Here is a 14,122-nt window from a genome sequence, read left to right as displayed (position 1 = left end):
CTTCCAGCATCGTCACTCATAGGGTGACCAGATGAGAGATGTGAAATATCGGGATGCTGGGGGGACGGGGGTGCCAATGGAGAAAAAAAAAAAAAACCACCCAATAGCCGGCGGCGGAGGGAAAAAAAAAAAAATTGGTCAGGGCTGAGCACCCACCGGCAGCTCCACGCACCGCCCCCCCCGCACCAACTCACCTTTGCTCCGCCTCCACCTCCCCTGAGCTGGGGGCCGCATCCTGCTTCTCCCCCCTCCCTCCAGTGCTCGTGCTGCCATACAGCTGATTAGCGCAAGCCTGGGAGGGAGGGGTGAGGAGGAGGAATGCAGCATGCTTGGGGAAGAGGCGGGGCCAGGGCGGGGATTTGGGGAGGGATCCAATGGGGCAGTGAGGGGGTGGGGCGGGGCAAAGGTGGAAATTTGGGGAGAGATCTAATGGGGGAAGAAGAGGGCGGAGTCGGGGCACGAGTCTCCTCCGCCTGTGCCCTGGAGGGCAAAATATCAGGACAATTCACATCCCACAGGACATGGGACAAACAAGTAAATATCGGGACAGTCCCAATAAAATTGGGACATCTGGTCACCCTAGTCACTCACATTGAACCCCCTTATGATCACATTGCTTTTTTTCCTACACATTGTAGATAGATGTGTAAGGAGGCAGTCATCCTATTTCCTAGTTTGATATGGTGGTTTGTAGTAGACACCAACTAATATCTCATCTTGTCCTCTGTCTGTTAGGACATTGATCTGTAAACATTAGACATCATTTTCTTCTGAGGTATCAGTAACTCAGAAACAGAAATGCCATTTTTGATACAAAGAGCCACTCCCCCACCCCTTTTGTACACTCAATCCTTCCTAAAAAGGTTATAACCATTGACTTTAACATTCCAATAGTGTGAATCATCCCACCAGGTTTCAGTGCTTGGGGTTTTAAAATATGGGTCACCCTACTACAGTTTTGATAAAAAGGTTTTTACCCTGTATATTTGTTTTCACTTTAATTTTGTTGCCTGATTCTTTGCAATACAATAACATTCTAATTTTGGAAACTCAGAATACAATATCTTTATTAGTTTTCAACAAACAGCAGAGAATTCACAGCAGGAGGCAATAATCCATTCATATTTATTTTCCATACATGAGAGACACTATTTCATGAAAGCATTGGACAACACTACTGTGGCTGACTATTAAAATAGTCTTTTAAGGCCTTCCTCAGTTATATAGCTCCATGATTGGCTCTTCTAATAGCTCTTGTGTCTGGCTGTTCAAATTCAGCAGATAGATGGACCAGCTTGACCTTCCACCCTAGTGGCAGTTTTTCTCCTTTTGCCTCAACAGATATTATTTCAGTACACAACATGCAATGATCATAAAGGGGATGTTTGCCTTGCTGAGATCCAGTGCCAGTGTCCTTTCCATCTACCAAATGCACATTCAACAATCATCTTGCTGCTTCTTTCTTTGGTGCTGTCACATGGTCAGCAAAGGTTCCACAGAAGGCTGGGTTCCCAGAATCACTATTGGCATTTCAACATTGCCAATGATAATGCACTGGTCAGGGAAGAATGTTCCTGCATGCAGTGTTTTCAAAAGTCCTGAGTTCTTAAAGAGAAGCACATCATGCATCTTCCCTCACCAGCCCACACTGATAGCGGTGAAGTGTTCCCAGTAATCCACTAATGCTTGCATAACCATGGAAAACTTTCCTTTTCTCTTGGTGTACTCAGTGATAAGGTTGGATTATGCCAGAATAGGGAGATTAGAAAGACAAAGTGGGTGAGATATCATCTTTTATTGGACCAACTTCTGTTGGTGTGAAAGACAATAACAATAACCTGTCATCCATTAACAACCCCACACTCCCAGCTGCCTTTCCTCCCCTCCCTTCCTTTCCCCCCTATAACTGGAGGAGTGTTAATGGGCCATTTCACCTTGAATCGTCTCTTGAAATATATGTTAACTACTTATGCTAAACAATCTGTTACACCTTGTATTTAGCTGTGACATGCTGAGTATGTTTCCCACCCAAAGAGCTCTGTGTGAGCTCTAAAGCTCTCCCACCAACAGAAGTTGGTCCTTTAAAAGATATTACCTCACCCACCTTGTCTCTCTAATATCCTGGGACTGACACAGCTACAATAACACTGCATAAAAGAATATGGATATGTGTGCTATCACCTATCACAGTTTGGGAACCCCATTGCTGTAAATCCAGCCACTATTTCCTGTTCATTACCAAAAGTCAGAGTCCTGTGTAGCAGGAGATGGATGCTTAAGTGCATGGATGACAACAGATCCCACTGTGGATGGTCCAACCCCAGACTGATTGCCTACTGACTGATAGCACTTCAGCACTGCAAGCTTCCAGCGTGTGATCACCACTGAGTTCTCCACTGTCAATCCAGCTCTCATTCTGGTGTCCCTGTGCTCAAGGTCTGGAGTGAGCTCAGCACACTGTGACGTTCCCCTAGTGTTATCTGGACCGGTGATCTGCTAGGTCACTCCAATCCTTGACTCTGGGAGCCAGCCTTACCCTGCTCTGCTGTGAGAACCCCCACTCCTGGGCTGTTCACACACAGCCTTTGGCATGTAAACTGCTCCTTGGATTGTGCAACCAAATGACACTAGCCAATATCTCTGGTCCCAGACACAACCATAGGAACCTCCATCTTGCAGTGTCCAGTTATGCCCACTGGACGCTGCAAGCTTATATGAGTTTGTCAATTTAACAAAGAAATTGATATGTACTAGGCTTGTTATCCCAAGAGGAGTCTCTGACACGCTTCAAACCAAACACACTGCTTCAGGTAGAATAAACAAAAAGATTTATTAACTACAAAGATAGATTTTAAGTGATATTAAGTGATAGGCAAAAAGTCAGAGTGGTTACCAAAATAAAATAAAATATAAGCACGCAGTCTAACCTCTCAACACTATTACATCGGGCAACATCTGGATTAAGCAGCTTTTCTCACCCCACTGGATATTGCAGTCCTTAATATACAGGTTTGTTTCTTAAACCTGGGCCAATCTCCTCTGTTGGAGTCTTGTCTTCTTCTCAGTGTCTTAGTTGCTTGCAGTGAAGATGGGGGCAGGAGAAGGGCCCAGTATGTGTCCACTCTGTTTTATACCCTCAGTCCATGTGCTTGGGGAGCACAAGTCCAGGCATGTCTGGGGGGCATTGCTGAGTCTCTCCAAGCAAGGTTCAGCAATTCTCCTGGTGTGGCCTCATGCAGGTGAGTCATTGCATTGTAGCTCCCTTGCTGGACAATGGCTGTTGATGGATTGTTTGACACCCCACCTGGGCGTTGATTACTTTCCTTGCTGTTGCCTCTGGGGAGATAATATCTGGCTGATTCCCCAACTTACAGCATGTTTTACTGACCACCATACAACATAATTCTGTATGCATTAATGATACATATATATGGATAGAGAAATTACTTTCAGCAGATCATAACCTTTCCCCTGATAACTTACAAGCAATTCTTTATATGTAAGATCAGGATTATATGAAAATTAGGAATATGGGCGTTACAGTATACTCCCCCAGGGTATAGAATGTCACACACACTCATCCAGTAATGTGGCCTTTAGCATGTAAATGTTCTGCAGCCACTGCTCATTTACCCAAAACTGCATTATGATAGGATCCCACCTATCAGTGCTCATTTTTTGGGCCTAGAAGTGGCAATTCACAATGTGGAGCTGCTCTGTGTATGTCAGCTCCAACCTGGTGGTTTTATTTTCACAGTGTGAATCAGCATCCAGTTATAGCCACCCCAAGCAAAAAAAAAGAAAGCGGGCAGCCAGACTGCTGAAGCAAAAAAACCAACAAAAACTGGCAGCCGCAGGGAGCGCGTGGAGGGCGGTCAAGGCAAGTCGCAGAGGGGTGAAGGGTGGCACCTCGCAGCCGGGCGAGAGGGGCTCCCCGCTCCAGCTGTTGGGTTTCTCTCCCGGCCGGGCAGGCAGAGCCCCCGGGGGCTGCAGGAGGTGCTGGCTCAGCCGCTACTTTAAAGGCGGCTCGGCTGGGCCGGGCTCAGAGTGGCGCGGGAGGGGGAGGCCAGTGCAGGCAGCGGGGAGTGGCACGTCCCGGGAAGCCCGGCAGCACTATGAGCGTCGGGGATTGCTAGTTCCTGCTCCCCCTCCCCCCCCGGGTCAGGGTCCATGCCCTTGCAGGGCTGGGCTGGGACTGGCGGAGCGCAGGGAGCCAGCCGGGGGCTCCGGAGCTGCGGACCAGGCTGCCAAAGCAAAAAAAAAAAAAATCACGGCAGGGCGGCGTGAATGTGCCGCCCCAAGATTGGCCGGAATGCCACCCCTTACAATGTGCCGCCTCAGGCACGTGCTTTCTCATCTGGTGCCTGGAGACGGCCCTGCAAAAAGAGGACACTGCCATGGCGGAGGAGGGAGCTGGACGGGGGTACAGTTGGAGAGTGCTGGAGGTGTGTGTGTGTGTATACTGGAATGGGTATTTGGGAGGTGCTGGAGGGCTGTGTACAGGAAGGAGGTATTTGGGAATGCTGAAGGCGTTGTGTGTACTTGAGGGGGGTATCTGGAAGTGCTAGAAGGGTGTGTGCACACTGGAGGGGTGTGTCTGTACTGAAGGGAGTACCTGGGGAGTGCTAGAGAAGGTACCTGCAGCCTCACTCTCTTGGTGGGGAGCAGTGTTGCTCCCTGTCACAATGTCAGAATGGCCGGTGCAAGGCCAGGAGTCAGGACCCAGTGCAAACTGCCAGTCAGCGCATCCATCCAGGCCCTCCACCCCAAGGCTGGGAGCTGGGGCCTGGGTGGGTGGGATCTGGAAGCTGTGGCTGTGGGGAAACAGACCAATCAGCTGCGGATGCAGGAGAGGGACCAATCAGGGCACAGAGAGGACTCTTTCTGACATGGGCACTGACTCTGTGGGTACTCTGGGGCTGGAGCAACCACAGGAAAAAAAAAAAAAAAAGGTGCTCAGCACCCCCGGTAGCCCTGCTGATCTGCTCCTTCCCCTCCCCCCAGCACTTCCCAACTACCTGATGATCAGCTCTTTCCCCTGCCCGCAGCGCCTCCTGCCTGCTGGTGATCAACTGTTCAGTGGTGTGGAGGAGGCGCTGGGGGGAGGGCGGGGTGCGCTTGGGGGAGGAACAGTGTGGGAAGAGGTGGGGTGAGGCCTTGGGGGAAGGAGTGGAGTGGGGGCAGGGCCTGAGGCAGAGTAGAGATCGAGCACCCCCGGAAATATTAGAAAGTTGATGCCTCTGCTTTCTGAGCTGCAAAAATCCCACACATTGCCTCTTAATTGAAAAAATGCACCCAGGGAGAGGGCAGCGGATCAAAAAAGAGACAATGTCCAGATCTGGGAAAACCTGGATATATGGTAACTCTAGGTTGTAATAGTACTTGTTCAAGTTCTGCAAATACAGGAGAATTGTGTATCCTGTATTAGCAATACTCATGAGAATTGTGCTGATACATGTGCAGGATACATGCTTCTGCCAGAGCAATGTTGGAGACTAAAAAGTGGTGCACAGGATTGTAGGAGTTTTAAAAAAAGGCATGAAAATTATGGGATGGAGAAAGTGGTGTTGTGGGAACCTGACCTCCAGCTCTTAGAAATCCCTTGGCAAATCACTTGTATATCACAAAGCACTGTGAAAACACACCACAAGGCACTGAGCTGGACAGCAACATGGGGCACACCGACATACTTACCTGTGGTGTACCATGTTTACACTGACGCACTCACTCATGGTGAGTACACACAGAACCATCACAAATACAACCAGAAGTCCGGTGGCACCTTAAAGAGGACCATCACAAGCACCCAAGTATGCACACACCCAATCGATACACAGAAGTTGGTGGCTGCACTGACCTAACTTTGGGTCAAGCAAACTTTGCAGTGTGCACATGGCATGGAGAACACCAGATACAGAACTCCCCATCCTACCCACAGATCAACCTCCCTAACTTTTCTAATTAAGCACTGTGCCCTATAATTAAATAAAAAGAGCTAAAGGAATCTCTTTTAGAACCTCCTTGTTTAAATGCATTCTCTCTCTCCACAGAGAAAGTGAGCGGTCGCTGCACAATCCTAACTGACAAATATGGTGTGGAAACGGTTCACTCCTCGCAGAAACAGCATGCTTCCTCCAGCCCAGCCCTTTGGCCGCCTCCATCTCAACTCCTGCATGGTACGCACGCCTCCCGCCCAGCTCTCTGCTAACCTCAGCTCCCCTGCCCCTTATGCCTAGTCTGCGCCTTTGCGCGGGGCGCGTGCGGCGCCAGTGAAGCCCGCTCAGGGAAAGGGCGGCGCTCCCGGGGGGCTTGTGCAGGCCCTGCGGCCGGGGTGCGAACAGGCTCACTCAGTAGGTCTGCGCAGGCAGGGGTGTGAGCATGTGCAGGAGCCAATAGGACTGGGTTGGTTTCCTGTTGCCCCTGGGCTGGGGGTGAGCGAGTTGTCGCCGCTGTAGAGCTGTTGCTCCGGGCTCGGGGAACTCAATAGGTACAGCGGCACACGCGGAATTTGTGGGTCTGGGAGGGAGACATTAGTGCTTCTGGGAAAGGTGGGTCGGTCCCAGCAGGGAGGCGGCTCCGCTCGACTCCAGAAGCATGGCAGGCTCTGGGCCCTTTCGTGCCGTGCTGGCCATGCTGGAAGGCTGCTATGCCGAGGTGCTGGGGCTTGAACAGTTTGTGCAGAGGCTCCGGGAGGCGGCTGCCTGCGGGCCTGGCGAAGCTGAACTGTTGCAGCGCGGAGACTCCGAGCTCTACCAGACGTTTGTGTCCCAGTGCGTGGTGTGCGTCCCTCGGGGAGCCCGAGCCATCCCTCAGCCCCTCTCCTTCCAACAGGTACTGCCTGGGCCGGGGGTCGGTGTTCGCTGGGCAGCGGGAGGACGCTTCAGGGAGGAGGCTGGCGTGCCCCACTCTGTGGTGGGCAGCTATCGCCTACACCGCAAGCCTCTTGTTGGAGCGAAATGAATGGTTCCTGACTTCTTGCCTTTTCCACTGAAAAACATTGGAATTAATCCGCTTTTGAACAGCAGACTCTCTGTACTCCTGGCCTAGTTTGTTCTTCTGGTTGCTTGTACTCTAGCAAGCACCAGAGTAACCTCGTCTGGAAGGAAGAGCCTCTCTGCTTTCCTAGCCTGGCTTTTCTTCTCTTCTCACTAAAACAGCGATTCTGAAATGCACAGCGTGGGGGTGATAGTGCTGCTTGGGCGGCAGTCAGCATGGCGGTGGACGTTTCTGGGGACATTGCACTGCAAGAATCTGTAAAAGTGTTTGCACCCAATTAATGGTTGCTGCAAATACTGACTTCTGTTTCTCCCTCCAGCTCCAGATTGCTCGGCTGTCCCCACAAAAGTGTGTGTGTGGGGAGAATCATGAAGCTTTTTGTTGTTTTTCTATGGTCTTTAATTGGCTCGTGGATCTAATGTCGACCCTGCTCCTTGCCCTCCACATGTAATGGTGCTGCTCCTGTTTCCTCTTCTGTTCTTCTTTTCTTCTATACTCTTGGTTTATGTGTGAGTTAATCATGCAATTTTTCTTTAAGACAACAGCCACTCAGACGATTACTTTTATTCTTGGGGCTAGGTAATCTCTGTGGCCTGGGGGCAGGGGCTGTCTCTTAGGTTCTCCTGTCACAAGCCCTGCAGTGGGGTGGTTTTTCCTGTTTCCTTGATGGTGATGGATGACAGCAAGTTTCCTGGTCCCTAGGCTGCATCTAGATCAGAGTCAAATCAGGGTTAAATAAAAGATTATATATGTAAGGTTCCTTGCCTTAGTATTTTCCTTGTACACTAACATCTAAAAATTAAAAACAGTGGTTTGTGTAATCAGAGCTGAATAATATTTTCACATTTTAGGAAAATATAAAGGGAAACAATTCTGTTCTATTATGTAAACAACGAAATCTTTTTTCCCTTTCTCTCTCAAAGCTACTGTATACAATTATTGAAATGGGATTCCAGCTATAAGCTTATTGACCAATTTGTAAAACCATGAGCTGGTATTTTATTGTTGTTAATTTTACGGTAGCACTTGAAGGCCCCAACCAAGACCGGGACCCTGTTTTGTTAGGTGCTGTGCAGACAAGCAGTAGGAGACAGCCTCTGGAATTTACAATCTAAATAGACAGGATAGACAGTGAGTGGGGGGAGAAAGAATTTTGCCAATTTTACATAAGGAGAAATGAGAGGTTATTGACTTACCTAAATTCAGAGTTGTAGCTTTCAATATGTCATAGCCTGGAGTAGGAGTTTTCAAATGTGACATAATGTGGCATAATCCTTAATCTTGTTTTTAAAAGTCTTAATCTAGAACCAGAGTTTGGGGCTTTGCATGCTCTTGCACACACCTTTTAATAAAACGGTGTATCTGTTGTTTATAAGGGGGTCTGACATGTAAAATTAACTTTTTTCTCTCTCTCTCTCTTCAGTTATCTAGTGAAAGTGAAGTAGTAATAAGAGTCATTCAAAGACTTTGTGAAAAAAAGAAGAAGAATGTCCTTGCATTTGGGTATACATTATTGGATGAAAACAGTTCCTATTCACAGGTTATATCTACTTCAAATATATGCAGCTATCTACCTAATACTGCAACAGAAACTCTTCGGATGAGTGTCCTATGGGAAACGTTATTGAGCAGGATAGGGGATGATGTTATGATGTATTTATTGGAATACTGTGCTATCTTTATGCTAGTGCCACCTAGTTGCTCTTATCAAATATGTGGGCAGCCTGTGTATGAGCTTACTTCAAGTAATGCAGCACCCTCCGCAGTGTTTGTTAAACAAAGGTATTCAAAAAGTAGACATAATATTTTGTTTGACTACGTGCAAAAAAGATTTCAGTTATCAAAGACAAACAGGTGGAAATGGAAACCAAGATCAGAAATTAATATCTTGAACACTAAAAGTCAAAGGAATAATAAAACACAAGGCTCTGTGCCTGATTATGAGCATTCTGCCACAGCTAAGGGAGCTGTTGGGCAAAATTCTAAAACAAACAAACAGGTCAGAATGGCCACTGGACACCTGGAAAATCGCGGAGGACCTAACCTATATCCAGTTGCTACAGCCACACCTTCAAAAAGGAAGCTTGATAGGGATCAATTTGAAGTTACAGCTAAAAGGATGAAGATAAACCTAAGGGAAGAAGAGGGTGCTTGGAACCTTGGTTCTAACGTAGATAAAAATAAGTTCACTCTGGACATCATTTATGATACACAGTCTCTTTCATTTGTAGAATCATTTTCTGTAAATAACTTTATTAAAATAAAGTCTCAAGAAAATGAGGGCAGAGCAGAGACTCCTGATGCACCTTCTTTAGTGCAGGAAGTTCAAGATAGTAAGGAAAAGTCTGTGACAGATGATGAGAATTCGTTAAGGCTGCGTGTTCAGAGTAATAAACTTTATAAATCTAGCACCGAGACTAAATCAAATTCCAGCAGAGAGGGAGTTGAGCTAGATATCTGTAAATTTCAGGTTGGTTCTGTACAAACGAAAAAAGCAGAAGATACATTTTTAAAATACAGAGGGCTTAAGTGCCCCCCAACTAATATAGCTAAGAAGCTATCCAATAAAATCTCACGTTCCAGAGTGTACATTGGGAGGAAAGGTCTCTTATATTCTTCCAGGAGCTTCCGAGAATGTTTTCCTAAATCATTTTTATTGAATCGCTTAAAAGGCTGCCAGGCAGGGGGACAACGACTTGTAGAAACGATATTCTTAAACAGCAAAATATTGGTGCAAAAATGCAGTGAAAACACACCAAGTTACAACTGGAGAAAGAAGAGATTGCCCAGACGCTACTGGCAGATGAGAGATGTATTTCAAAAACTGTTAAAGAATCATGCAAAGTGTCCCTATTTAGTACTTTTAAAAAAGAATTGTCCGGTCTGGATTTCTGAGACAAATTCAAGCAAAACTGATCCAATGTGTCAGTCAGTTTCATGTGATGGAGTACAGATTGATAGGGAAGCAGAAGGTCAACTTGGGAAAGAGCCTCCTATATGTTTGACTAGCAATGGCAGAGAAGGTGGTTACACTGCTGTTCCAAATAGTTCGTGTTCACTTTCAAAAAGAACTTCAACTGATTTAAGTATCTTAAGCAACCCTGAGAAATTTGTGTTGGGGCGAACAGAAAATGAAAGACAAAATGCTAAAGACTTCTGTGATCCTAGCTTGAAGGAGCTTCTCAGACAGCACAGCAGCCACTGGCAGGTGTATGTTTTCGTGCGGGAATGTTTAGACCTGGTGGTACCAGCAGAACTGTGGGGTTCTAGCCATAACAAATGCCGTTTTTTAAAAAATGTGAAAACATTCATCTCCTTGGGAAAATTTGCCAGGTTTTCTTTGCAGGAATTGATGTGGAAGATGAGAGTGAATGACTGTACGTGGCTTCGTGTGATCAAAGGTACTAATTGTAATATTAAAATAAGGCATTATACAGTGGAGGCAGCTGACCAACGTTCAGATTTAACCCAAGTGAGGACTTGAACTGAATGTTCAGTGTTGAAAGGCTAGTGTGGTTGCTTATTATTAGGGCTAGATTCTGTGACTTTCCGTGACCTCCGTGACTTCTGCAGAGGCCAGTGTGGCTGACCCCAGGGGCGCCCAAGCAGCTGGCTCTGGGGCCAGCTGCTTAGGTGGCCCCCAGTACAGCCACACCAGCCACTGCTGGAGCAGCCCCAGGGACAGCCACACCAGCCACTGTTCCGGCAGCCCCCAGCAGCGGTCCCGGAGCAGCTGCAGACTGCTGGCCTCAGGCGGCGGTCCTTGGGTGGCTGGCCGGAGCAGCTCCGGTCCAATGCCCCAGGCCTGCCGCCCCCTCCAGCAGCGGCCCCCAACACCTCTCCAGCAAAACACCTCCACCCCCTCTCCTTCTTCCCCCCCCCCCCATTTAATCACAGGTATTTTTAGTCTGTCATGGATAGATCACGGGCTGTGAATTTTTGTTTATTGCCTGTGATGTGTCCATGACTTTTACCAAAAATACCTGTGACTAAAAATTATACCAACTGGCCCCAGATAGTGCTTTCTGTAGCTAATAGCTAGACAGGTTCCTTTACAACTCCCTGTTCCTATGTGCTTGAAACTTTCACTATTTAAACTCACATTTTCCATGTCTCTGCCTGAAGGTGGTTTCTTAAATTTCTTCACTGTGTTTTAATATGTTAGATCTGAAATAATGCATATTGGATAGCGTGACTCTCGCAATGAATACTTTGTTCAGTTTTGGTCACCTTAACTCAAAACAAAATATGTAGGAGGTGTCCAGAGGGGGAAAAAAAAATCACTGTTTAGTTTAGAGAGGGGACATGATGGAGTTATAGAAAATAACAAATGATATAGAGAAGCGCAGCTGGGAAAGCTTACTCATGAATTATGAGAGGACATCCAATTAGGCTAAAAGGTAACAAATTTAAAACTGGCAAAAGAAAATACCCTTCTACAAAATGCAGAGTTAAACTGGAATTTGCTGGCAAAAGATATAAATGACTCCCAAGAGTTCAGCAGGACTTTTAAAAAGTATTGAGCTTATTGATATTAGGACTATCAAAAAAAACTTCAGAGAGAGACCCTTATCCTGCAGGATATAAGTCTTATACTAAGCTGTTCTGGGGGTGAGCGTTGGTTTGGTGGAAACTTCCTTTGTGGGGTGGATGCTGTTTCATGACCTATTTTTTTGTCCCTTTCTCTGAAGCATCAGGTACCAGCCAATATTAGAGATAGGATATCAAACTAGATAGTCCAGTCTTGTATGGCAGCATGCAATTTAGAAACATATATGTGTGACCCAAACTGACACAGGCCTCTCTTGCTGCCAGGTCGTGTTTTTTTTTCTCCGGACAGATAACTAGCAAATGACTGATCTTTTAAATTTCAGAGATGGTATACAGATCCTTATTAAGGATCACCCCCTGTTAAGTCTGGGGGGGAAATGGTTTGCTCTAAAATTTATTATGAACTGAAAAATCACTTAATATGTCTACACTAGGGGGCAACGCTGGCACAGGCTTCCTAGTGTAGACATTGCCCAACTAGGAACTAAAAGCTAATATTATTAAGTCTGGGAAATTCCTTTTCCTTTCCTTTTTATTTAAGAAAGGAAATTTAAATGGAAGACCTGTGTTAACACCACTTTGAAGTTTACATGTTTGAGAAAGGAAATGAAAAAGTTAAGGGTCCTACAGAAATGTTAATGAAGCCCCAATATACATCATGGATATATTGTAAAATTGAAATAGTAAAATTATTAGGGAGGAGTGCTAGTTCCTTCATAGGTTAGAGCTCCAGCTACCCATCTGTTGTAAGTTTGACTTTTTTTTTTCACCCTCCCCACCCCTCTAAATACCCCCAAACTAATTTTTTGCTTGAAATTTCATGAATCTCATTCATGGAGATATTTTGATAAGTTTAGTGAAAATCAAGAAGGCAGTCTTACAGATATGAGATGAAACTAGTCCATTGCTGTTTCAACACTTAATATTTTTTCAGAGTAACAGCCGTGTTAGTCTGTATCCGCAAAAAGAAGAACAGGAGTACTTGTGGCACCTTAGAGACTAACAAATTTATTAGAGCATAAGCTTTCGTGGACTACAGCCCACTTCTTCGGATGCATCCGAAGAAGTGGGCTGTAGTCCACGAAAGCTTATGCTCTAATAAATTTGTTAGTCTCTAAGGTGCCACAAGTACTCCTGTTCTTTTTTTTAATATTTTTTGACATTCATTATCTAACAAACACTTGCACATTTAAAAAAACAAACAAACCTTGAACTTCATTTATAGGATAGATTAAGACAGGAAAAACAGAAAAATCAGTCTTCTTCTCTCCTATCTATCTGATTAAGCACTTTCATAACTTTGAGTGTATTGAAGTTAATGGGTATATTGAGCATTGAAGTTAATGACACTTGTTCAAAGTTATTCTTGTGCTTATGTATTTTCCTGAATCAGGATCTTATGTCTCACATTACTGTAATACTTGATCTTAAAGAAACTATTCATTTCTGTGTGAATGCAGAAGTACTAATGGGACTGATGTGTTTAATTGATGCACATTTATTTAAAATCTCACATTATAAATGCAGTATTATCAACCCCAAGTAGGGTGACCAAACGTCCCAATTTTATCGGGACTGTCCCAATATTTCCTTGTTTGTCCCGCGTCCTGACCAATGTTAGGTCAGGACACTGGCCAAACAAGCAAATACCCCGGAGCTCGGAAGTGCTCACGCCCCCCCCCCTCCCGACTCTGCCCCCTCCTTCCCCCATTGGCTCCCTCCCCGAATCCCTGCCTCTTCCCCAGGCTCACCATTCCTCCTTCCTCCACAAGCACTGGAGGGAGGCCAGGGAGATGCAGGGGAAGCGCAGGGCCAGGGTGAGTGAGAGTCCGGCCTGGCCCCGAGTGCAGGCAGGACTCAGTCGGGCGGTAGGGAGAGTAGGGGGGTGGCCCGCGGGGCCAGGCGGTGGCTGTTCTCCTCCCCTGGGCAGCGGGACTCGGGAGCAGCCGCTGCTGCAGCTCCCCCTGCCACGGGGGGAGGAAGCGGCCGATGGCCAAGCTCAGCGGCTGCGGCTCTGGCGCCTGGGCCGAGCCCAGCTGGTGCTATCCCGCGGCGGCCCCGGGGCGGAGGCATCGTCAGCCCAGCCCCGTTTATTCCCCTGCAGGACACGAGTGGGACGGGGAGGCTGGGGCCTGCTGCCCCCACTCCGGGGCTGTCGCGGGATAGCACCAGCTGGGCAACAGCCCAGATGTGACTGGCCAGGGGCTGGGCGCAGCGTGTGTGCTGCTGGGTCCCCGCAGCAGGCCCAGGCTCGGGGGTGCTCGGGGGTGCCAGAGCCGCAGCCGCCGAGCTTGGCCATCGGCCACTTCCTCCCCCCGCGGCAGTGGGAGCTGCAGCAGCGGCTGCTCCCGAGTCCCGCTGCCCAGGGGGGAGAACAGCCGCCGCCTGGCCCTGCCTGCCGCCCCCCTACTCTCCCTACCGCCCGACTGAGTCCTGCCTGCACTCGGGGCCAGGCCGGACTCTCACTCACCCCGGCCCCGCGCTTCCCCTGCATCTCCCGGGCCTCCCTCCAGCGCTTGGGGGGGGGGGGGGGGGTTGTTTTGTTTTAGTTTTTTTTTTTTTGCCCTGCCCCCTC

The 14,122-nt window shown here is 47.5% G+C and overlaps 1 protein-coding gene across 12 annotated transcripts in view; it reads left to right on the top strand.

The window, feature by feature from the left end:
- The first annotated feature begins 6,319 nt into the window (after positions 1-6,319).
- Positions 6,320-14,122, top strand: part of TERT (telomerase reverse transcriptase) — a 132,180-nt gene continuing 124,377 nt past the window's right edge. For 10 of the 12 annotated variants that reach the window (XR_008443836.1, XM_054018284.1, XM_054018283.1 and 7 more), the window contains exons 1-2: positions 6,320-6,831; positions 8,420-10,397. Coding sequence is in view for 11 of the 12 variants with exons in the window: in XM_054018284.1 (XP_053874259.1) it covers positions 6,595-6,831; positions 8,420-10,397 (2,215 nt within the window). In the remaining variant the exon portion in view is untranslated. Of the gene's footprint in view, positions 7,450-8,419; positions 10,398-14,122 lie in introns of all 12 variants that reach the window. The other 2 variants (XM_054018276.1, XM_054018280.1) reach the window with 2 other exon arrangements.

The sequence above is a fragment of the Malaclemys terrapin genome, chromosome 2 (assembly GCF_027887155.1).
Source record: "Malaclemys terrapin pileata isolate rMalTer1 chromosome 2, rMalTer1.hap1, whole genome shotgun sequence".
Lineage (NCBI taxonomy): Eukaryota > Metazoa > Chordata > Testudines > Emydidae > Malaclemys > Malaclemys terrapin.
Note: the sequence above shows the minus strand (reverse complement) of the source record. Positions and strands in the feature narration are given on the sequence as shown.